Source organism: Stomoxys calcitrans, chromosome 2 (genome assembly GCF_963082655.1).
Source record: "Stomoxys calcitrans chromosome 2, idStoCalc2.1, whole genome shotgun sequence".
NCBI classification, from domain to species: domain Eukaryota; kingdom Metazoa; phylum Arthropoda; class Insecta; order Diptera; family Muscidae; genus Stomoxys; species Stomoxys calcitrans.
The window spans coordinates 43,405,760-43,432,093 of NC_081553.1; the positions used below are offsets into that span (position 1 = coordinate 43,405,760).

Below are 26,334 nucleotides of genomic sequence, written 5' to 3' on the forward strand. Positions count from 1 at the left end.
TGAACCAAATACTAGGAAGTACAAATCATTGTTCAATAAACCGATCTGAACCATATACGACACGGATGTCGAAAAGCCTAAACAGATCAATATTTCGAGGTGTTACAAATCGAATGACTAGACTATATTTGAACACGTAAAAAGGCAGTTAGTTCGGTCGGGCCCAACTTTGGATACCCACCACCTCGGGTATATATGTAAACTACCTTTCGTCAAAATCCGGTGAAAAATACATACCTTATGCCCCATAGCAGCTATATCGAAATATGTTCCGATTTGGACCAAATACTTATAAGAACAAGTCATTGTTCAATTGTGTAAAAAAATATTGGTAGCTATATCTAAAAATAAACCGACCTGAACCATATACGACACCAATGTCGAAAAGCCTAACATAAGTTACTGTGTCAAATTTCAGTGAAATCGGATTATAAATAAGCCTTTTATGGGACCAAGACTTTAAATCGAGATATCGGTCTATATGCCAGATATATCCAAATCTGGACCGATCGGAGAAATATTGAAGAGGAATGTCGAAGGGCCTAATACAACTCACTGTTCCAAATTTCGACGAAATCGGACAATAAATGCGCCTTTTATGGCCCTAACACCTTAAATCGAGATATCGGTCTATATGGCAGCTATATTCATATATGGACCGATTTGAGCCAAATTGAAGAATGAAATCGAAGGGCCTAACACAACTCACTGTTCCAAATTTCGGCGAAATCGGGCAATAAATGCGCATTTTATTGCCCCAAAACCTTAAATCGAGAGATTGGTCTATATGGCAGCTATATCCAAATATGAACCGATCTGATTAAAGACGAATGTCGAAAGGCCCCACACAACTTACTGTCCCAAATTTTGGCGACATCGGACAATAAATGCGTCTTTTATAGGCCCAAAACCTTAAATCGAGAAATCGGTGTGTATGGCAGTTATATTGATATCTGGACCGATCTGGGCCAAATTGCAGAAGGATGTCGAAGGGCCTTACACAACTCACTGTCCCAAATTATGGCAAAATCAGACAATAAATGCGCCTTTTATGGGCCCAAAACCTCACATCGAAAGATCGCATATATATGGCAGCTATATCCAAATCTAGACCGATATGGGCCAAAATGAAGAAATCGGATAATAAATGTGGCTTTTATGGGTCTAAGACCCTAAATCGTCGGATCGGTCTATATGGGGGCTATATCAAGATATAGTCCGATATAGGTCATCTTCGAACTTTACCTACTTATAGAGAAAAAAAAACCTGTGCAAAATTTCAGCTCAACATCTCTAATTTTAAAGACTGTAGCGTGACTTCAACCGACGGACGGACAGACGGCCATATTGTAATGTCAAAAAGAAGTTCAAGTCTTTTCTATAGAGTAAATACCAACTTTATTTCTTGAAATCCAATTGTTAAAAAAATCACTTAAGCCTCCCAGAAAGTCTTGAAATCCACTTTGGTAAGGTTACATCTATCGGTAATCCAGTGGGAACCATTTTCAGCTTTTTCTATGACTTGTACCAAATGCTCTCCCGCTATAGCGGCCGGTTGAAAAGGCAAAGAGAATACTTCATCAGTCAGGGGCTTAGAATATTCAAATGTATCACTAATTTTTGGAGCGGTAGTCATAGCAGTTGAAGTAAAGCCGGGACATAAGCCCACCACTGCCACACCAGTGCGATTATAGTAAAAAGGATCCTGGAAAATATGAAAAGCCTTGGTAAGGGGATGACATAAAGCTGGAAATTTCATCTATATACCGATAAAGAACGTGTAAATCCTACAACTCCAAACTTAGAAGCACTGTAAACACAAATACAACCACAAGGTTCGAGCCCCAATACTGAGGCAATATTTAAAACCACACCACCACGACCCTTTTGTTCCTTGTCCATATAGGGCAAAGCCTCCAAGGTGGTGTTGATTAGACCAATCAAATTAACATTGATGGTCAGTTCCACATTACGATCAGCAATGACACCGGCTCCATTAACCAAAACATCAATAAACTGGAATAAATTCACTGCCTCGGCCAGGGCTTCTTTAATGGACGCCTTGTTGGTGACATCACATTTAATGAAGCACACCTTAGTGGCTTTGTCGATGGCTTGTATTGATTGGATATTTTCTGGATTTTCAGCCAGATCCAATACAGCTAAATTCTAAACATGAAAAAAGGTAGTTTGATGAATATTTGAACTGTTTTTCAGAATTAAAAAAAAAAACCCACCGCCAAATTCTTTTCCATTAACTGTTTGCAGGCCTCAAAGCCAATACCACCCAGGCCAACGTAAACCACATTTTTGCCACTTAAATCCATTTTTAAGTGTTATATTCACTTGAGAGTTTGTAGTGAATGGAAATTTTAAAATTTTATGATGGCCAGTCTTTAAACACTCAACAGGAAATTTAGACTTAACTGTTGGATAAAAAAATTAGCGCTTTTATAGCTTCTGCTACATTTTACAATTTTTTATACACACCACTATAGATTATTTATTTTCATTTAGTCATTCCGTTTGCAACATATCGGAATATACATTTCCGATCCTAGAAAGTATGTAAACTTTACGGATTGTTGTAAAATTCGGAGACGATTTCTGTGTGTCAGACTGTCTGTTCGTCTGTCCGTCCGTCCATCCATGCATCCAGTTGTAATCACGCTACAGCCTCTAAAAATTGAGATATTGAGCTGAAATTTGATGCAGATGTGTATTTCTTCCATACGCAGGTGAAGTTCTTGAATTGGCCAAATCGGACTATATTTGAATCTAGCTGCCATATATGATCTGATCTGACGATTTTAACCCATAGCCCGCACAATTATTGTCCGATTACTGAAATTTGGCCCCTAGTGTAACTACTAGGGGCCCCGATATCCGTCTAAAATATGATGTATATATGTTTACATGTAGCTGTCATATAGACCGATATACCGGTTTAGGGTCTTAAGCCCATAATAAACGGATTTCTTACCCGATTTCGCTGAAATTTGGAACATTGAGTTGTATTCAAACTTCCGACATCAGTCCCGAATATAGACCAGATTGTAGTATATTTAGATATAGCTGTTCCATAAACCACCGTAGCGCAGAGGTTAGCATGTCCGCTTATGACGCTAAACGCCTAGGTTCGAATTCTGGCGAGACCATCAGTAAAAATTTTCAGCGGTGGTTTACCCCCCTCCTAATGCTGGCAACATTAGTGAGGTACTATGCCATGTAAAACTTCTCTCCAAAGAGGTGTCGCACTGCGGCACGCCGTTCTGACTCGGCTCTAAAAAGGAGGCCCCTTATCATTGAGCTTAGACTTGAATCGAACTGCACTCATTGATATGTGAGAAGTTTTCGCCTGTTCCTTAGTGGAATGTTCATGGGCAAAATTTGCATTTATGCTCCATAGACCGATCTTCGGCTTTAGAGTCTAAAGACCATAAAACCATTTCGCTGACATTTGAAATAGTGAGCCAATTTAAGACTCCTGACATGCGACCCAAATAAGGTTCAGATCGGGTCATGTTTATATATAGCTGCCATATAGACCGATCTGCCGATTTAGGGTCTTAAGCCCATAAACGCCGCATTTATTATCCCATTTGGTTGAAATTTAGAACAGTGAGTTGGACTAGGCCTGCCGTTGTTTGTGCCAGAGATGCTCTATAGCAGACCATATTTCGATATAGTATATATAAAGCTATATAGACCGATCTGCCGATTAAGGGTATGAAGCAGATAAAATGCGCGTTTATTACCCGATTTCATTGAAATTTAGAATTGTTGCTGCTTGTATAAAACTTTTCGACAACTGAAACATGGTTAAAATCGGCCCAGATTAGGACATTAATATGGATGTATTGTGTTGCCCAAAAAGTAATTGCGGATTTGTCATATAGTCGGCGTTGACAAATTTTTTCAACGGCTTGTGACTCTGTAATTGCACTCTTTCTTCTGCCAGTTATCAGCTGTTAATTTTAGCTTGCTTTAGAAAAAAAGTGTAAAAAAAGTATATTTGATTAAAGTTCATTCTAAGTTTTATTAAAAATGCATTTACTTTCTTTTAAAAAATCCGCAATTACTTTTTGGGCAACCCATTAGTAGAATTATAATACAATAGGATGATAAACATTCATGGTGGTGGGTAACAAAAGTTCGGCACGGCTGAACTTAATGCGGTTTTACTTGTTATAGATTTTTTTAATGCCCCATGCATCTCACGTTAAAAGGCTTCCTTAGCCAATATGGAATAAATATTTTTTGTTATCAATGATCGGTTTACGTTTGGATGACAGTGACGTTAACAAGAAGTACAGTAGAACAAAGATAAAAGGAATAGATGATAGGCATCATGCATGGTAGAAGGTGACAATATTTTCATATCATTTCATTTGAGGTTCACACCTAACCCAAAGAGCTTCCGATTGCTATGATATTAGCGCGCTCGAATTACCAGTGTGGAAGGCGTGGGTTCGATACCCACAAGAGGTTTTGGTCTATAACTACTGCGGCATCACAATGGATTTCAAATTGTCACCATAACATATAGATTTTTATGCCCACCACCGAAGGATGGGGGTATATTCATTTTATCATTGCGTTTGCAAGACATCGAAATATCCATTTCCGATCCTATAAAGTATATATATTCTTGATCAGCGTAAAAATCTAAGACGATCTAAACATGTCCGTCCGTCTGTCTGTTGAAATCACGCTACAGTCTTCAAAAATAGAGATATTGAACTGAAATTTTGCACAGAGTCGTTTTTTGTCCATAGGCAGGTTAAGTTCGCAGATGGGCCATATCGGACAATATCTTGATATAGCCCCTTTATAGACCGATCCGCCGATTTAGGGTCTTAGGCCCATAAAAGCCACATTTATTATTCGATCTTGCTGAAATTTGGGACAAAGAGTTGTGTTGGGCCCTTCGACATCCTTCATCAATTTGGCCCAGATCGGTCCAGAATTGGATATAGCTGCCATATAGACCGATCCTCCGATTTAGGGTCTTAGGCCCATAAAAGCCACATTTATTATTCGATCTTGCTGAAATTTGAGACAGTGAGTTGTGTTAGGGCCTTCGACATCCTTCAGCAATTTGGCCCAGATCGGTCCAGATTTGGATATAGCTGCCATATAGACCTATCCTCCGATTTAGGGTCTTAGGCCCATAAAAGCCCTATTTATTATCTGATATTGCTGAAATTTGGGACAGTGAGTTGTGTTAGGCCCTTCGACATCCTTCAGCAATTTGGCCCAGATCGGTCCAGATTTGGATATAGCTGCCATAGTGACTTATGTAGGGCTTTTCAACGTCCGTGTCGTACATGGTTTAGATCGGTTAATTTTTAGATATAGCTACTGTACTTATTGGTATTTGGTCCAAATCGGAACATATTTCGATATAACTGCTATGGGAAATGAGGTATGCAATTTTTACCGGATTTTGATGAAAGGTGGTTTACATGTATACCCAAGGTGGTGGGTATCCAAAGTTCGACCCGGCCGAACTTAGAACAGACGGACGGACAGACGGATATACACACGGACATCGTTAAATTGTCTTAGAATTTTACGATGATCCGAAACATATATATTTTGTAGGGCCGGAAATTGATATTTCGATGACGAAATTAGTATACCCCCATCCTATGGTGGAAGCTATAAAAACACCCAGTGGTACTTTTTGGAAACATCAAAGGCATACACATACCACAATTCGCTGAAATTTTGAACAGTTAAAGTGAAGACTTCAACAAGGGTGTATTTATTCCAGGTTCCACTGTAAAGAAAGTAGCTATTAGCAAACAATTTACATTCTTATCATGGCACTCATTACAATATCAATTAAAAAAAAGCAAAAAAAAAACAATTATTGAACAAAAAATGTATTCATATTCCCCATGTTTATCAATTCCACATAATTTGCTTTAAACATTGTTTAAAGTAACGTCTCTATATGGATAATCACGTGAATTGTTTCGCTTTGTGCAATGACTACTAAATAAAATCGATTTAATTGTCTGGGCAAAAATAACAGCCACCATGTATGGGTTTAAATCAATAAATTCTTTATATATGATATTGGATAAAAACAACACAAAAGTTATATAATGTGAAAAAACCATAATTTTGGTAATACAAAAGACTTCATTGTGGATATTGAGCTGAAATTTGGCACAGACGCATATTCCTTCCATACGCAAATGACCGGACAAACTCGGAACATATTTCAATATAGCTGGGCAATTCGTCTAATAAATGCGCCACGTGTAGGCTAACAAGTAAAAAGACGTTAAGTTCGGCCGGGCCAAATTTTGGATAGCCACCACCTCGGGTATATATGTAAACCATCTTTCAACCTTTCATCAAAATCCATTTAAAACTGCATACCTTATGTCCCATAGCAGTTATATCGAAATACGATCCGATTTGGATCAAACACTAATAAGTACAAGTCATTTTTCAGTTATATATTACAAAATATTGGTCCTTTTAGTACATATATCTAAAAATAAACCGATTTGAACCATATACAACATGGATGTCGAAAAGCCTAACATAAGCCAATGTGTCAAATTTAAGTTAAATCGGATTATAAATGCGCCTTTTTTGTGGCCAAGACTTTAAATCGAGATATCGGTCTATATGGAAACTATATATGTAAATCTTGATCGATCTAGATCAAATTGCAGAAATATGTGGAGGGGCTTAACTTAAATCTCTGTCCCAAATTTCGGCATCATCGGATAATAAATGCTCCTTTTATAGTCCCAAAATATTAAATCGGAGGTTCGGTCTATATGACAGCTATACCCAAATCTAGACCTATCCGACCCAAATTGACGAAGATTGTCGAAGGGACAAACACAACTCACTGTCCCAAATTTCAGCACAATCGGATAAAAAATATGGATTTTGTGGGCCTTTAACCCTAAATCAGAGGATCGGTCTATATGGCAGCTATATCCAAATCTGGATCGATCTGAGCCAAATTGATGAAGGATATGTAGGGGTCTAACACAACTCACTATCTCAAATTCCAGAAAAATCGGAAAATAAATGTGGCGTTTATGGACCTAAGACCCTAAATCGGAGGATCGGTCGATATGGGGGCTATATCAAGATATATTCCGATAAGGCCCATTTTCGAACATAACCTGCTTATGGACAAAAAAAGCATCTGTGCAAAGTTTCAGCTCAATATCTCTATTTTTGAAGACTGTAGAGCGATTTCAACAGACAGACGGACGGACATGTCTAGATCGTCTTAGATTTTTACGCTGATCAAGGATATATATGCTTTATAGGTTCGGAAATGGATATTTCGATTTGTTGCAAACGGAATGACAAAATGAATATATGCCCATCCTTCGGTGGTGGGTATGAAAACCCTATACCGGTAGATAAGTCTATATAGCAGCTATGTTTGTATATAGTGCGATAGGGATTATACTTGACAAGAATATCGAGGGTGTCAGCGATTTTAGGAAATATATATGAGCCACTTGTGGACTAAATACCCTACACCTGGAGATCGGTATATATGGCAGCTACATCTATATAGAGTGCGACTGCAATCATATTTGGCAAGAATGTCAAGGAGGTTCTACCAAATATTGTTGAAAGAGTGGCCATAAAGATGAGTGGCGCACGCTACAAAAAAAAATGCTTTGCGAGGTTAGTGTATACTTTGATGAATTCAAGCGAATTTTGCGTAGTTAACCTAAAAAATTATATTCTATGATTAAAAGATGAACAAACGACAGTTTCAAATTTGTGTCTAAACAAGCCAAAACTTTCAAAATTTTTTCTCAAATTCGTTTTCTAATCTCAAATACCTTTTAAAGGGTGATTTTATAGGTATTATCTTTTCGGCAACACTGGTTTAAAGAGCTCACGCACGTTTCGCATTTTGTTTCACTATCAAACATCGTCAGATTGGTGTATAATCTAACCATGAATCGTCCCAAAAACGAACAACACTTGCAAATTATTGAATTTTATTATCAAAATGCGTGCTCTGTTATGAAAGTTCATCGCGCGCCTCTTCCATTTTATGACAAAGTTCATTTTTGAATCAATGGGTACGTAAATAGGCAGAATTGTCCATTTTTGAGTGAAGTTCAGCCAGAAGCATTGCAAGAGCTACAATGCATCCAGAAATAGTCACAGTTAGGTGCGGTTCATGGGCTGGTGGCATCATTGCACCGTACTTCTTCAAAGATAATGTGAATCGGAACGTAACTGTGAATGGTGAGCGCTATCGTGAGATGATATCCAACTTTTTTTTGCCCAAAACGCAAGAGCTTGACTTGCATGACATGTGGTTTCAACATGACGGTGCCGCATGCCATATAGCACGCGTTACAATGGACTTATTGAGAGGCGAGTACGGCGAACATTTTATTTCACGTTCGGGACCGGTCAATTGCCCCCCTAGATTTAACGCCCTCGGACTATTTGGGGCTATGTTAAAACTCATGTCTATACAGACAAGTCAACTTCAATTGATGCATTGGGTGACAACATTGAAGCATTTATTCGTGAGATTCCAGCCGATATTTTGAAGAGAGTATGCCAAAATTGGACTAAGCGGATATGCCAAACTTGATGCGCAGTTACGGTCAACATTTGCATGAAATAATCCTCAAAGATATAATTAATATGGGCCGTAATATCAATTCAAATAAAGATTTCATGCATTTTCTGAATTTTATGTGTTTTTTTTTTTTTGAAAAACTTTCCTATAGCTCTTAAAAAATCACCCTTTATATGTAACCCGGCAACCCGAACAGGCGAAATTTTAACTGTTCAGCCATCTCGTTGAGAGATTTGCGACATTTGCCCTCAGGCAGTTTTTGATTTCAGAAATATGTTCCACAGAGATTTAATGGTTTCCTGGCTGTCTGATGTCTTTTGACATTATATTAGGTTGCCCAAAAAGTAATTACGGATTTTTTAAAAGAAAGTAAATGCATTTTTAATAAAACTTAGAATGAACTTTAATCAAATATACTTTTTTACACTTTTTTTCTGAAGCAAGCTAAAAGTAACAGCTGATAACTGACAGAAGAAAGAATGCAATTACAGAGTCACAAGCTGTGAAAAAATTTGTCAACGCCGACTATATGAAAAATCCGCAATTACTTGGGCAACCCAGTATCTTAGCCATGCCACCACTTCTTTACTTGCAAGGTTCTCCGCTTGATACACACTTCAGTGGTCGGGTAACCTTCTCGATATAAACAGTCCAAGTCGTCTAGTTTGAAACCATCCGTATAGAAGTCTATTAAACTTCTATGACAAGGGATATCGTAATTCCAATTGGTTCCATCAGAAATAGTGGTAAAGTACTTTTTATCAAAAAGCGGCTCAGGTAGGGTGTACTTCACACTGCCTGAAACATCGGACATTGTATCAAGGATAATACAGTGTTCGTAGCCGCCACATCGCAGCAATTTGCCTAGCCATAATCTTCAGAGGCATATGGTGTAGCATTAAATTCAGTGCATCAGATGGTGTCGTGCTCAGTGCAGCTGCGATCTACAAACAAGCAATCCCATGGCAGCCGGATGGTCCCGATGGAATCCTTAATCGGCAAGGATCCGGCTGAGTATTGAACAGTAGGTGAAGTTTTGAAGAGCCGTACACCAGACCACCACACCATATAGTATCAAAAGTCTGACAACTGCAGTGTTTTCAGCCAGGGCATGACACCCGATTTGAACCCCAAACGTTTGTCAATTGCTCTCTTGCAGGTTTATAAGACAAGAGTTGCCCTTTCTAAAATGTTTGATTTAAAGTCCAGCAAAACACCCAGGTATGTTGCGCTTTCCATAAATGCAATTTTCAAGGAGACAGGTGCCACTGTAGGTAGTTAAATTCCCTGCTGAGAAAAACTACTTCCGACTTAGACGGATTTACACTTCGACCACTCTCGGTTGTTGTTTTTTTTTTTTTTGTTACCACACTTGCACGTGGGGATGGCGATCCTTGTCAAGCTCTTATGAGCAAGCTCGTTCCGGTCGATATGACCGACCGCCGCGGGAAAATTATAGTCATTGGTTATTTAAAGGCACCAGTAACCCGCCTTGCCATATCGAGCATCATAGACACTCAGTATTTCAGCAAAAGCCGATGCCGCCCGGCCTCTAAATGAGACTCTCCTCTCAATAACACTGATTGTCCGCGGCTGCAGATGCAGCCACTCCGTATGGTAGCTCCCAGCTGAGTGTTTCGCAATAACGAAGTACACCGCACATTGGATTGGAGGTCAAAGTTCCAGCCTGTGTGGTGCTCATAATTATCCCTTGCCGGGACCACTCTCGGCAGCCTACTTCGCTGTCGTATGTAGAGTGTACGTGCGGCATTCTGAAGTAAAATACTTTTTCACGTATGGCAACACAGAATGAGAAAAAAATCAAAAAAAAAAAACTAGTAGAAAATATGCCATATGAGAACGGGTAGAGATATATCTTTGAAAGTTTAAATGGCTAGAGCTGAGGTAAACGAGGTCGTGTGCAAAATTTCAATGCTTTAGGTTGTCCGGGCGTCCCATAGACCGACCGCCCGATCTTCCGATATTAAGGCCATAAAAGTTCCATTTATTACCCGACTTCGATGAAACTTAGTACAGTGAACTCTGGTTCACCCCTACCCATTCCCGTCAAATGTGGTCCAGATCGGACCACATTTGAATATAGCTGCCATATAGATCGATTTGCTGATATAGAGTATTAGGATTATAAAAGGAGCATTTTTCATCCGTATAAACTGAAAAACTGCAGAACCGATTTTCTCGAAATTTTTGCATATCATGTAGGTTGGTCTGGAAAGAAACATAGGCTATACAATTTTTCGGTATCGGAAGGGGGACGGACTCTCCCCCTCATGCTAAAAACACAACCTAAAATCAAAAGTGGACCGATTGGGACAATATAGGTATCAAATGAATGGTAATGGAGAGTGGATACGAATGTATTCGGGAGTAGATTTTGAATCTGGCATACAAAATCAGATCGAAGTATAGGGGTACACGCCACACCTCAAAAACGCCATTAGACCCATAATGACTATATGATACTTGGCTGAACCGATTTTCTTAACATTTTCATAGATTGTATACGTTTGTCTGGAAGGAAACATGGACTATATAATTTTTAGATATCGGGTGGATGCGGACCCTGCCCCTTACTCCAAAAACGCCACCCATATCCGAAAGTGGTCCGATGGGCACAATAAGGGTATCAAATGAAAGGTATTGGAGACCAGAAAACGAATAGGGTATTAAAATTTGGGTCCAAGTACCCAGCGGCCCTGCCAAACCCAAAACTCCTCTAAAAAGATATATTCGAAGTTCATGTCAATATGGGGCTCAAATGAAAAGTATTAGGCAGTAGATTACAAATATGGCATGAAACATTAGGTCCAAGTAATGGGAGGTCGCCCACCCCCAAATACCCCCAAATGGTTATATTAGCCGACCATGGCTATATGGTCCCAAATACCTTTCATTTGATCCATTATGACAATATGGGACTCAAATGAAAGGTATTTGAGAGTAGAAAACGAATTTGATATCCAATTTTGGAACCAAGTGTTTTGGGGTACATCCTGAAGCACCCCCAAACTTAACTTCATTTTCTTTAGAAATAAAGGACGAATTTGATATCTATTTTCAGTGCAAAGTGCCGGTGGCGGCCTCAGCCCCAAAACACCCCCTTCATATTTACCAGTCTTGGCAATATGGGGCTCAAACGAAAAGGGATTTTGAAGTGCAGCACGAATTTGATATCCATATTTGAGACGAAATGTCTGAGGTGCCAATTTTTTTAAATGACCATGCATGGCATTGTACCTCGCAAATGTCGCCAACATTAAAAGGGAATAAACACCGCTTTGTCCGATGTTCTCGCCAGGATTCGAACGCTTTTAACGTCATAGTCTACAATGGCACGAATTCGATATCCGCATTCAGGGCGGAGTCTCACCTCACCCTAAAAAGATATTAGAGTGTGAAAGAAGACGTAGCGGAGCGGGCCCCGTCCAGCTAGTCCTATTATATTGAAACTATTTATTGAAGCTATTCAACTTTATAAATACTCTATGAACTTTCGCTGGCATTCCAAAATCTTTTCTACAAATCTAAAAACTGTATCTGATAAAGAATAAATTTGAGTTATTTTGTTGTCAAAAATTACCATGCAATTAACACCCTGCCGTTTTATGATTTGGCCTATATGGCCACTGACTGTGCCTTTTTTTCTCTCCATGCCGATCTCTATGCCAATAATCATATCATACATTCACTTGCCTAAATGAGAATCGGCCAATTTCTTTTTGTTTTACCCATCTATCAGAGCAGACCGCAAATTTTTGAATTTTTCACCGACATATAATTTGTATAGTTTGGCAAGGCGGGTGGTAATAGTGTAGTCATTAAGTTGTGTACGTGCCAAAAATTAACAAATTGTTCGTTTCCTCTGGTCTTTGTCTTTGTTTGCTTGCTTTATTGTATGTTAATCATAAAACTATAAATGAGCCGCAAAGTCTACCGTATGGTGTTGTGGCTAACAAATAGACTTTAAAAATCATCGAAACGCCACAGAGAACAATGCTTGAGAAGACAAGTGACCCATATTTTGGGGTGTTAATGTTTGTTTTGTCTTCAGCTTTTTCATACCCTCCACCATAGGATGGGTGTAGACTAATTTCGTCATTCTGTTTGTAACACCTCGAAATAGGCGTCTGAGACCCCATAAGGTATGAATATTCTTGATCGTCATGTCATTTGAAGTCGATCTAGCCATGTCCGTCTGTCCGTCTGTCTGTCGAAAGCACGCTAATTTTCGAAGGAGTAAGGCAAGCCGCCTGAAATTTTGCACAAATACTTTTTATTAGTGTAGGTCAGTTGGGATTGTAAATGGGCCAAATCGGTCCATCTTTTGATGTAGCTGCCATATAAACCGATATTGGGTCTTGACGTCTTGAGCCTCTAGATCGCGCAATATTCGACCGATTTAACTGAAATTTTGCACGTGGTGTTTTGGTATCACTTCCAAAAACTGCGCTAGGTATGGTTTAAAGCGGTCCATGTTTTGATTTAGCTGCCATATATACCGATATTGGGTCTTGACGTCTTGAGCCTCTAGAGGGCGCAATTTTCGACCGATTTAACTGAAATTTTGCACGTGGTGTTTTGGTGTCACTTCCAACAACTGCGCTAGGTATGGCTTAAATCGGTCCATGTTTTGATATAGCTGCCATATAAAACGGTATTGGGTCTTGACGTCTCGAGCCTCTAGATCGCGCAATATTCGACCGATTTAACTGAAATTTTGCACGTGGTGTTTTGGTATCACTTCCAAAAACTGCGCTAGGTATGGTTTAAATCGGTCCATGTTTTGATTTAGCTGCCATATATACCGATATTGGGTCTTGACGTCTTGAGCCTCTAGAGGGCGCAATTATAGTCCGATATGCAGAAATTTTGCACGTGGTGTTTTGCTATCACTTCCAACAACTGCGGTGGTTTAAATCGGTCTTTGTTTTGATATAGCTGCCATATAAACCGATTTTGGGTCTTGATGTCTCGAGCCTCTAGATGGCGCAATTTTCAACCGATTTAACTGAAATTTTGCACGTGGTGTTTTGGTATCACTTCCAACAACTACGATTAGTATGGTTTAAATCGGTCTATATTTTGATATAGCTGCCATATAAACCCATCTTGGGTCTTGACTTCTTGAGCCTCTAGAGGGCGCACTTATCGTCCGATATGACCGAAATTGTGCACGTGGAGTTTTGCTATCACTTTCAACAACGGTGTTAAGTATGATTCAAATCGGTATATAACCTGATACAGCTGTCATATAAATCGATATGGGGTATTGACTTCTTGAGATTACCAGAGACTCACGGAGACACCAGAATATTGGAATAATGACGTTGATCGAAGGTTTATAAGAACTAAATTTATGGTGAAGGAATCCCTGAGAAGCTTCAAACCATTTAAGTCACCCGGACCTATTTTATCGCCACTTCTAAGGGTGACCAAATGACGATGTTATAATACTTCTAAGGGGTAAGGATACGAACGAGCTATGCAGAATTGCTGAAAGGTTCTTGCATATGGCATATGACTGGGCTAGACCCAGAGGTCTCAATGTTACCTCGAGGAAGGCGAAGGTGGGCCAATTTAACGCACCACATTTCCTCAATAAGACGATTTCGATATCTGACAAGGTCAAATACTTAGGTGTGATCTTGGACAGGAAACTGAATTGAAAGTGTCACATTCAGGAGCGTACTGAGAAGGCTCACAGATGTTGGGCACTATGTAGACGGGCCGTAGGCTCAAAATGGGGTCTGAACCCAGGAGCGTGATCAATACTTACTTACGCCTTAGTAGTTTGGTGGACTGCTATGGAGAAAAAGTGCAACATAAGGACCATACAACAGGTTCAGAGAACATGTTGTCTTGGCATAGGCGGTAAGGACCACGTCCACTAGGGCACTGGAGACTATTCTAGATATCCGACCCATTGACATACATATAAAGTGTGGGGCGGCCATTGCGGCTATGAGACCTAAGGCGATGGGAGAATGGATTGGGAATGGGAGCTGCTCATACCATCGCGGTATAATCGAGGCGACGATAGGAAACCTGGAAGGAAGGGAAGAGGTTTCGGTAAAAACCTATATCGTGACTAGAGCTCAATCACGGACGGTTTTTGTACCCCTTTTTGAGGCTCTTGGATATATTTGGAATTTTGAGGTCATTTCAAAATGAAGGGGTTAAGGTTAATTAGCTTTGAGGATGACGTATTCATCTTTTTTGTGTGGCCGTTCAGAGTGCATATAGTATGGACAATGGCTTGACGTAAACCGTCGAAACATAAAGTTGGTGCTATTCACTAATATTAGATGTGTTCAGGGTACCTCTCCTAGATGGGGTGGACCTACCGAGTATTCAGTACTGAAAGGGGTCCTGACAAGTCATTGCAATGTCGCAATTCTCTTCCGATTTGGCAGAAATTTTGTACAACGGCTTCTCTCATGACCTTCAATATACGTGTCTTATATGGTCTGAATCGATCAACAGCTTGATACAACTCCCACATAAACCTATCTCCCGATTTTGCTTCTTGAGCCCCTACAAGGCGCCATTCTTAGCCGAGTAAACTGAAATATTACACAATGACTTCTACAATGTTCAGCATTCATTAATGGCCCGAATCGGATTATAACTTGATATAGTTCCAATAGCATAATAGTTCTTATTCAATATTCTATGTTTGCCTAAAAAGAGATACCGCGCATAGAACTCGACAAATGCGATCCATGGTGGAGGGTATATAAGATTCGGCCCGGCCGAACTTGGCACGCTCTTACTTGTTTTCTGTTAATTTTTGTATTCTCGTGTGTTTTTTGCAATTCAAAACTGGGCGATTTAAAATGGATCGAAAAGTATGTGAATGTGATACTATGTGGATCATCTATTCAATGATCTATTGTTGAAGTTAAGTGACCACATAAAGGGGCGTATGATTAACAGTGGAGGTGTTGAAATTTCTTTTGCTTAAGGCATACACATTCACTCAACCTGCCAAAAAAACAAAAAAAAATGGGTTGACTTGGCATGGGCCATTGTTGGTAGCCTGTGAAGTCATGGCAAACAACTTTTCAAGATAAATGTGTATTTGTTTCTTTGGTCTAGCAATTCAAATTTTTTCTATATATACAATAACTGTTATTTTACATTTGTAGTCTACAATTAACAAATTACTAAAATCATACGCTTTAATTAGAGGTTTTTTTTTTGGAATGGGCCTCACCTTCCTGGGTGAAAGTGTAAATGAAGTTTTTATTTCCAATTGACACATAAATGAACATTTGCTCTAAATTCTAGCTTAGTTTAGGATTTTTGGCTATGTTGTTTAGAATTCAATTGCAAGGGATATACGGGAGGTCTATACAATGGTTTATAAGTGGAAAAGGTCTTGGTGCCTACAGTAGTCAAAGAAATGGACATCCTTCTAAAAGGATTTGGTGACTCATGAGAATGATCACTGGGCATAACACGTCTTTAAGCCGTATAAGTTCATGGTGCACAGGTAGATGTTGGCAGATGGCTTCGACTGTCTGGCTAAGGTTTACTTCGGGTTTTTATACCCTCCACCATAGGAGCGGGTATACTAATCCCGTCATTCTGTTTGTAACTCCGTCTAAGACCCCATATAGCGCATATATTCTCGATCTAACTTTCGAAGGAGTAAAGCAAGCCGCTTGAAATATTGCACAAATACTTCTTCTTAGTGTATGTCGGTCGGATTGTAAATGGGCTATATCGGTCCATGTTTTGATACTGCTGCCATATAAACCGATCTTGGATCTTGACTTCTTGAGCCACCAAAGGGCACAATTCTTATCCGATCTGGCTGATATGCTGCTTGAGGTGTTTTATTATGACTTCCAACAACTATGTTCAATATGGTTTAAATCGGTCCACAACCTGATATAGCTGTCATATAAACCGATCTCGGATCTTGACTTCTTGAGCGTCTAGGGGGCGCAATTCTTATCCGATTTGGCTGCAATTTTGTAGGAGGTGTTCTGTTATGACTTCCAACAACTGTGCTAAGTATGGTTAAAATCGATATATAACCTAATATAGCTGCCATATAAACTGATCTGGGATCATGACTTCTTGAGCCTCAAAGGGTGTAATTATTGTCCAATTTGGCTGAAATTTTGTACAATTGCTTATCCCATGTTTCTAATATGGTCCGAAACGTGTTATAGCCTAATACCGTTCCCATATAAAGCGATTTTAATATCAATTTTTATTCGAATTGTCTGAAATTTTGCATAATGGCTTCTACTTCGTACTCCAATATTCAATTCAATTATTGTCCGAATCGGACCATAACTTGATATAGCTCCAATATTATAGAAATTCATTTCTTTTATCGATTGTTTGCCTAAAAAGAGATATTGGGAAAAGAACTCGACAAATGCAATCTATGGTACATACGATTCGAAATTAGCACGCTTTTACTTTTTTGGACTCATATCTTGGAGTGAAGCTACTTCTACAGGTATCGGCACGCATATATTGAGGACAAGTCGGTCGATACTGAACTTCATAGTGTTATTCATCAACTCAAGAGGACTCTTCTTTCAAAGAAATTCACTTTGACAAAGTTTCTGGACATTAACGAGACCGTCACTATGTGCCCGTATAAAGCATAACGATTTGGAACATGAATACGATTTTAAATAGGAACTTTGTGATCATTGGATGTATGGGACCACTACGGTAGAGGTGAATGTTATCAGAGATACGCCACAGGGCCATTTCACCTCTGTTGTAGATTCTTGTGTCTGATGGGATTCTGTCGAGACTTGATGCATTAGGAGTCAGTGGTCACGACTTTTTGACCAACGAAGAGCGACTGAAGCGCGAATGAAAGCTGATCTGCTAGTATTTTACACGCAATCAAAATTTGCCGGAGTTTAGTTTGCAGAGACTGCAAGGAACAATTCTTGGAACTATTAGGATCAGCAAAATTCCTTGGGCTGGTTCTAAACAGTAACCTGATCTGGGGCCTAAATAGGAAATAAAGACTAGGAAATGTTTTCGCTTCTCTCTTTTCCAGCCAAAGGCTCGTGAGACCAATAAAGCATTCGCCGCACTGTATTCGTGGTTAAGGCTCCTAGCCACCTCACAAGTAACCATATGGGGTTAACGACTTAGATAAATGGACTTCCATATTTTTTTGCTGAGCTCGGCAGCTAACCAGCGGACGAAAGCGGCGGCGGTGCGGCTGGAACAAAAATAATCGGCGGCTAAACGCAGCACAGTTGAAAAATGTCAAAAAATAGTGATAAATATGACGTGTGGAACGGCATACGAAATATCGATTAGTTAGAGCTGAGGTGTTACCGAGATCGTTTTCAAAATTTCAAGGCCTTAGGTGGTCCGTGCGATTCTTGGCGGGTTCCTAAATTTGGTCACCTCGTCATTTCGAAAAATTGTTCAGTCTGCCAAATCTTTATTTGTAGTCCGATTTTCAAAATTCAAATTTTTGCTAGATAGTGCTCAAAAATACCGCTTAGGGTATATAATGTCTTCACTGGTTTCGGGGATATGGAAGTGCTTGGAAATCTCTTTCGTGTTAAGCTAGTGGAACAAAATTTCTGTGAAAGCTTGAAGAAGATTGACAAACAGTTGTCTACTGTTGGTGATTGAGCCAAAGAGCATCCCGAAACTTAAAAGGTATGAAAAAGAGTCATTCGTTGCATTCGTGGTCTCCGAGCCAATGAACAACCGTTACTTTTTAGTGAGAACGAAGTTAAAAATTTTATACGCCGCGACAACTCGTCCTAAGCTCTGGGCCCTGACGGTATCTCTAGACTAACTCTAAAATATCTGAAGTCGAGCACTTGACCTAGGCCCTCTACCTCTATCTGAACGAAGTCGAGCAAGGCCGACACTCGAGGCCATATTTCTCACTACCATTGTTGGAGAATTTCCATTTGCTGAGCATCAGTATGAATGTAATATCCGTTGCCAAGTCTTCAGCCACATTGCTCAGTATATGGACAGTGGTTCCATATGATTGATCCAAATATCCCAAAAATCTTGGTGTCACATTTGACAGCCTACACAGGTTAGAAGTAAAAAAACAAGGTCCACAAACCACTTACCGGAAGCACTTGGGAAACTGACAAAGAAACGTAGTTGATATCATACAGGAAATTTGACCGGTGATTGGTAAGCTCTGAGAGGCGCGATGTGGACTGAGCAATAGGCATTGCAATAAGATTCAAACCTACAAGAAATTTGATCTATGAACTGCGACGGGCTTTTACATTTTCATGTGGATCACCTCGGGGTTTCAACTATTGGGTTGCCCAAAAAGTAATTGCGGATTTTTCATATAATCGGCGTTGACAAATTTTTTCAACGGCTTGTGACTCTGTAATTGCATTCTTTCTTCTGTCAGTTATCAGCTGTTATTTTTAGCTTGCTTTAGAAAAAAAGTGTAAAAAAAGTATATTTGATTAAAGTTCATTCTAAGTTTTATTAAAAATGAATTTACTTTCTTTTAAAAAATCCGCAATTACTTTTTGGGCAACCCAATAGTTCAACTAATTCCAACTGTAATAGTTTTTGTTTGCATTTATTTCCATGTTACGACACACAATTACATTACAAGCCTTAAATTTTCAACTAATTCCAAGTCTTGCAGGGTTTATTTTTATTTATTTCCATGTTATGATACATAATTACATTAAAAGCCTTAAATTTTCACACAACTCCATTATGGTTTTGTATTATGATTTGCTGTATGCGTTATGCTATCAATAATAAAACAAAAAACGATCAATGGGAGTTGTTGCTTTCGCACATTCAAATGCTTGCTTTGGGGTGAATATTTCTTTATCTCGTGAATATTACCAAACAATGTATGTGTTGTATTTTCTGGTACTTGGCACACCCAGAGAAAAGCTATGCTCATTTCAGTACCATACGGTATTGATGGTAAAACAAAACATCGTATGGTACATTAACAATACCGGATGGTATATGTGAAACATAAAATGATTAATACCGTTTGGTACTAGCCTTATTTCCGAACTGGTATTGGTTTTAATACTAATATGTTATTGGTTTTAGCATCAGACCGTTATTGGTTTTAGTACCAAACAGTTGTTGATTACTCCACCAACTAATGAAAAAAAAAAAAAACCATTGAAAATAATTTTAGTCAAATTTCGATAATTTATGGTAATATTGGGTTGTCCAAAAAGTAATTGCATATTTTTTAAAAGAAAGTAAATTAATTTTTAATAAAACTTAGAATGAACATTAATCAAATATACTTTTTTTACACTTTTATTCTAAAGCAAGCTAAAAGTAACTGCTGATAACTGACAGAAGAAAGAATGCAATTACAGATTTTTTTTATTTCCATTTTCACAGCTTTCGAGTATTCGAACAGATTTTTACGCACTCAGATTGTATTAAAGCATTTTTTAAGAGTTTCCTTTGTCTGGTATTGATTTAATGCCAAATGGTATTAAAAATCTTTGACAATGACGTGAACAAAATAATACCAGGAATTGGCAAACAGCCGTAATTTTTCCTATCATTGCAGTCATTTGTCTGTTGCTCTAATGATTTTTGCCATTGGACATTCCAGCATTTTTGTACTGTGCCCACAGTGAAGTGAAGAGCGCGCAATTATGGACAAGCCCATGGGTTTGCTTGGGATTATTTACGTGAATTCGTACACAGTAATGTGCATTGGTGTAAGTACTCGATTTTGTGAGGTACTATGTCACGTAAAACTTCTCTCCAAAGACGTGTCGCACTGCGGCACGCCGTTCGGTCTCGGCTATAAAAGGAGGCCCCTTATTATTGTGCTTAAACTTGAATCGGACTGCATTCATTGATATGTGAGAAGTTTGCCCTTGTTTTTTTTTATATGAGAGACACAAGAAAATTGGAATTATTGGTCTGGTAAACGAATAATCGTTTGTGGCTTTCGATACATTTAAGCAATTAAAGAGTTTTTGGTTTACAATAAAAGAAAGGGCCTTTTATGGTAGACGAAGCTTCAAAAGGGTTTACAATAAACAAAGTTAGTTAAGTTCAATAATGCTATGTTTATAGCTAACGTTTTATTTGTTGAAGCAAAACATTATTCAGTTACAAAAAGAAGAAAAACTTTGTAATAAATTTTTTTTTTTTTGAAAAAATTTCCCAAAGATTTTATTTTATTGCGTGTAGACATAACTAGACGCTGTCATAGCAGTATTTATTGGGTAGTTATATTAGCAGCCATCTAAATCACCCTCTTGTGGAGAGGCATTCCCTCCCTTAAGACGTCCGATTGGATCTAACATGATATAGAGCGGGAGGTTCCGTGTTAGAAGAGAAAATCTTTATATCAAGCATATCAGGCGGGTCTAATTTACAAGTGAATGTTGTTCTTGGAGACCAAGCATCAGCCATAGCACCTGAAAAGTTTAACCTACCTTGGCCAATCAGTTTTGGGTCAACTACGTTTCTGCAGATGCAGCCACCTCAATTTGTACTGGCCTCAAGTTTATGCCAACATAGTGCGTGTGCATACATGTGTGATCAGGGATCACAGCTGACGTGTGTGGTACACGTCAGCTGTTAATGAGCCCAGCCAATCCCTTCTGGACGCACCCCACCCAAGTCAAAAACGTATTAAGGATGAAGAGACAACATATTGCTATGACAACTAAAAGTGAATAAAGATCTTCGTATAATATGAAAAATGGATACCCTCATTAGAACCTTCTAAACTTACAATCCATAGATATTTTATGTTATAAAATTTAGTGAATGTGTTGTACAGTTCCGTTTTACTTGCACTTACTTTGATCCCACATAAAGAAAAGAGAAACGATTACATACCTGAAAATGAAAAAGGTAAAGTTTCAATTAGAATTAAGGTCTGAAGTTAAAAAAAATCGTAAGAGCTTAAAGGAAAACGAATGATAAAATTTAGAACGATACCCAGTTAACAAAATAACATCTTAACTAAAATTAGAGGCTCAAGAAGTCAAGATCCCAAATCGGCTTATATGGCAGCTATATCAGGTTATGAACCGATTTGAACCTTATTTGGCACAGTTGTTGAAAGTCATAATAAAATACGTCATGCAAAATTTCATCCAAATCGGATAGGAATTGCGCCCTCTAGAAGCTCAAGAAGTCAAGTCCCAAGATCGGTTTATATGACAGCTATATCAGGTTATGGACCGATTTGAACCATACTTTGCACAGTTGTTGGATGTCATAACAAAACACGTCGTGCAGAATTTCATCCAAATCGGATAGGAATTGCGCCCTCTACAGGCTCAAGAAGTCAAGTCCCCAGATCGGTTTATATGACAGCTATATCAGGTTATGGATCGATGCGAACCATACTTTGCACAGTTGTTGGATATCATAACAAAACACGTCGTGCGAAATTTCATTCTGATCGGATAAGAATTGCGCCCTCTAGAGGCTCAAGAAGTCAAGACCCAAGATCGGTTTATATGGCAGCTATATTATGTTATGGACCGATTTGAACCATACCTTTCACAGTTATGGGAAATCATAACAAAATACTTCGAGCAAAATTTCTTTCAAATCGGATACGAATTGCGCCCTCTAGAACCTCAAGAAGTCAACTCCCCAGATCGGTTTATATGACAGGTATATCAGGTTATGGACCGATGCGAATCATACTTTGCACAGTTATTGGATATCATAACAAAACACGTCGTGCAGAAATTCATTTCAAACGGATAAGAATTACGCCCTCTAGAGGCTTAAGAAGTCAAGACCCAAGATCGATTTATATGGCAGCTATATCAAAACATAGACCAATTTGGCCCATTTACAATCCCAACCGACCTACACTCATAACAAGTATTTGTGCAAAATTTCAAGCGGCTAGCTTTACTCGTTCAAAAGTTAGCGTGCTCTCTACAGACAGACGGACGGACGGACAAACGGACGGACATGGCTAGATCGACTTAAAATTACATGGCGATCAAGAATAAATAGACTTTATGGAGTCTTAGACGCATATTTCGAGGTGTTACAAACAGAATGACGAAATTAGTATACCCCCATCCTATGGTGGAGGGCATACAAATTTGGGTTGGCCAAAAAGTAATTGCGGATTTTTCATATAGTCGGCGTTGACAAATTTTTTCACAGCTTGTTACTCTGTAATTGCATTCTTTCTTCTGTCAGTTATCAGCTCTTACTTTTAGCTTGCTTTAGAAAAAAAGCGCAAAAAAGGTATATTTGATTAAAGTTCATTCTAAGTTTTATTAAAAATGCATTTACTTTCTTTTAAAAAATCCGCAATTACTTTTTGGGCAACCCAAAATACATAGAAAATGCATCCGAAAACTTCTCCCCACTACATTTTCACAAAAATATTGATTAACAAAAATTATATTAGGTCCTTACGAACATGAAACCAAAATTCAACCAATAATCATGCATTCACGCTCCCACAGAAAATGAAGAAGACACTCTGGAAATTTATTTTCCATAAAATTTACATAATTTGTTCGCTTCACCACGAAAGCACGAGATACCTATTCCAATAACACTTACGTCTAATTGAAAAATGACTTTAAACTCTTTTTCCGGTTTTCACGAAGAATTTCCATCATATGTTTACACTTTGTATGGGATGCATAGGTAGTGCGTGGGCTTTATTAAAACCATGACAAATTGGAGAAAAATGTTTTGATACACTTAGTGATAACAAAAGAATAAACCTTTAAATTTGTACAGGTTTAAATTTGAACAAAACGAGCTTATCTTTAAGGCAAGAGGGGATAAATTATAAAATAGCAAAAGAAATGGAGAAATAACAGGTAAAAGCGTGCTAAGTTCGGCCAGGCCGAATTTTATATACCCTCCACCATGGATCGCATTTGTCGAGCTCTTGCCACGGTATCTCTTTTTAGGCAAACAAAGGATAAAAGAAAAGAATTGCTATGTTATTGGAACAATATCAAGTAATGGTTCATTTCGGACCATAATTGAACTGAATATTGGAGACCACAGTAGAAGCAATTGTGTGAAATTTCCGCCAAATCTAGTAAGAATTGGGCACTTTAGGGGCTGAAGAAGAAAAATAGGGAGAACGGTTTATAGCGAAGCTGTATTAGGCTACAAACCCATTCATGCCATATTCGACACGTATGTTAAAGGTCACGAGAGAAGCCGTTGTACAAAATTTCAGCCAAATCGGATAATACTTGCGCCCTTTACAGGCTCAAGAACTCAAGATCTCATATCGGATTAGAACAGTTGTTGAAAGTTATAACAAAACACCTCGTGCAAATTTTCAGCGAAGTCGGATAATAATTGCGCCCTCTAGTGGCTCAAGAAGTCAAGACCCAAGATCGGTTTATATGGCAGCTATATCAGGATATGGACCGATTTCAACCACACTCAGCACAGTTGTTGGAAGTCATAATAAAACGCCTCATGCAAAATTTCAGCCAAATCGGATAACAATTGTGCCCTCTAGAGGCTCAAGAAGTCAAGATCCCAGATCGGTTTATATGGCAGTTATATCAGGTTATGGACCGATTTGAACCAATCCTAATACAGTGGTTAGAAGTCATAACAAAACACTTCATGCAAAATTTCATCCAAATCGGATAATAATTGTGTCCTCTATTGTCCAAAAACACCACCCAAAATAAAAGTGACCCGATCGGAGAAATATGGGTATCATGTGAGAGTTATTGAAGATTAGAGTACGATTATGGTATTGAAATTTGAGTTTAAACACCCAGCGGACCGCCCCAACCCCAAAACTACCTAAAAAGACATATTGGCCGTTCATGTCAATATGGGACTCAAATGAAAGGTATTCGTGAATACATTATGAATATGGAGGAGGCCACCGTAGCCCAGAGGTTCGAATCCTGGCGAGATCATCAGAAAAAAAATTTTCAGCGGTGGTTTTCCCCTCCCAATGCTGGCAACATATTTAAGGCACTATGCCATGTAAAACTTCTCTCCAAAGAGGTGTCGCACTACGACACGCCGTTCGGACTCGGCTATTAAAAGGAGGCCCCTTGTCATTGAGCTTTGCCCTTGTTCCTTTGCAAATTTGCAAAAGGAGGTGTTCCCAGCCCCAAAAACCCCCCAAATGAACATATTAGCCGACCATGGCTATATGGGACTCAAATGAAAGCAATTTGGGAGTAGATTTGGAAAATTACATTAAAATTTGTATTAAAGTATCTAGTGGGCGCTTAACCTCCTTGAAAAACATCAAATAGGTTATTTAACCCATTATAACAATATGGGGATCAAATGAAAAGTATTTGAAAGTAGAAACAGAATCCAGTTTTGGGGCCAAGTGTTTATGGGTAAGCCCCAAAGCACCCCCTAAACTGAACTTATTTTCCAAACATATCAATATTGGACTCAAATGAAAGGTTTTTGGCAGTAAATAAAGAATTTAATACCTATTTTTAGGGCAAAGTGGAGGAGTGCCAACCCCTGCCCCACAACGACCTCCAACCGTCCATATTTAGAAGAAATGACAATTTTAAGCTTAAATGATAGTAATTTGGGAGTAGAGCACGAATTTTACATCCCTATTCGGGCAAATGTCAGAAAAACAAATTCTACCCGGCACAGTGGCAAACTTCTCACATATCAATGAGTGCTCTCCAATTCAAGTTTATATTATAAACTATAAAGGACCTCTTTTTTATAGCAGAGTCCACACGGCGTCCTGCAGTGCGACACCTCTATGGGGAGAAGTTTTTAAATGACTTCTACACATAGCATAGTACCTAACCAAATGTCGCAAACATAAGAAGATGATACCCAGCACTTCAAGTTTGTTGAATCTTCTCGCCAGGATTTGAACCGACGCGTTTAGTATAAAAGGTAAACGAGCGTTAAAGAAGGCGCTGCGAAGCGGGACCATTTCGGCTAGTAATAAAATAAACTAAATATAAAGTAACTAGAAAATCTACAAATGAAATAAATTTAAATAAAATACCTCCAACTTATTATTTTCTTCTTCTGTGTTTCTTCTCTAAATGTCTATTTAAACAAAATTAACTCATTAGTCATACCAACTAGCAAAGAAATATTAACATTTATCTCATAAATCGCACAATTTATGCGGGTTGACAGCTCTATTTCATAGCATGTATAGTATACAACTATTTGGCTTATGGCTTATTAACCATACCCCCAAAAAATAATGATTTAATCCATTATTTTCTGTTTCAAGAGCGCACGATGCTCTACAGTCCGGAAGTTTTTGATAAAAAAAAAAAAACCTCAAACGCCGCTATCATTTCATGCATGCTTAGTGTCAACGGCATATTTTTGAAATACAATTAACTTGCAAAGCTTTCTGTTAGCTAACATCGAATATATTGAAAAAGCTCTCTCACCAAATGTTAACTAAATGTTTAATAGATAGCACATGGCGTATGACAATGTAGCGGGTTCAAGCAGAGAGTGTACTCTCTGTTAAACCTCAACAAACTTAAAGATCATGCAAGCGCAACAACAAAAACATTCGCATACACATACCGACTGATAACCTCAGCCAGATTAAGTTAGACATTGATCATGAACGGCAACGGCAAGTTCATGATCATGGTCATGATCATTGAAATGTTGTTTTGGGAGCAGTCAGGCGCGCGTATACAGCGAACAGCGAATAAGTGTTGCCATCCACGCGTATGATTGATGAAGATCAAGCTTAAGTGGAAAATCGATAAGCC

At 38.7% G+C, this 26,334-nt stretch overlaps 2 protein-coding genes across 5 annotated transcripts in view; both read right to left on the reverse strand.

Annotated features, from left to right (window-relative positions):
* LOC106093040 (autophagy-related protein 16) overlaps positions 1–26,334 on the reverse strand; it is a 552,907-nt gene that overhangs the window by 54,243 nt on the left and 472,330 nt on the right. The gene's annotated exons all lie outside the window — the stretch shown is intronic.
* On the reverse strand, positions 1,373–2,420 carry LOC106095426 (alcohol dehydrogenase). The gene is made up of 3 exons (XM_013262667.2): positions 2,238–2,420; positions 1,768–2,169; positions 1,373–1,705 (listed from the first exon to the last, which is right to left on the reverse strand). Exons 1-3 carry the CDS (start codon positions 2,325–2,327, stop codon positions 1,433–1,435), a joined length of 765 nt encoding a protein of 254 aa, XP_013118121.2. The 5' UTR covers positions 2,328–2,420; the 3' UTR covers positions 1,373–1,432.

Coding starts and splice junctions, on each gene's coding strand:
- LOC106095426 (XM_013262667.2), bottom strand. CDS start 2,327: ATGGATTTAAGTGGCAAAAATGTGGTTTACGTTGGCCTGGGTGGTATT. Junction 2,170..2,237: donor TAATGGAAAAGAATTTGGCG/GTGGGTTTTTTT, acceptor TTTCATGTTTAG/AATTTAGCTGTATTGGATCT. Junction 1,706..1,767: donor GATTTACACGTTCTTTATCG/GTATATAGATGA, acceptor CATATTTTCCAG/GATCCTTTTTACTATAATCG.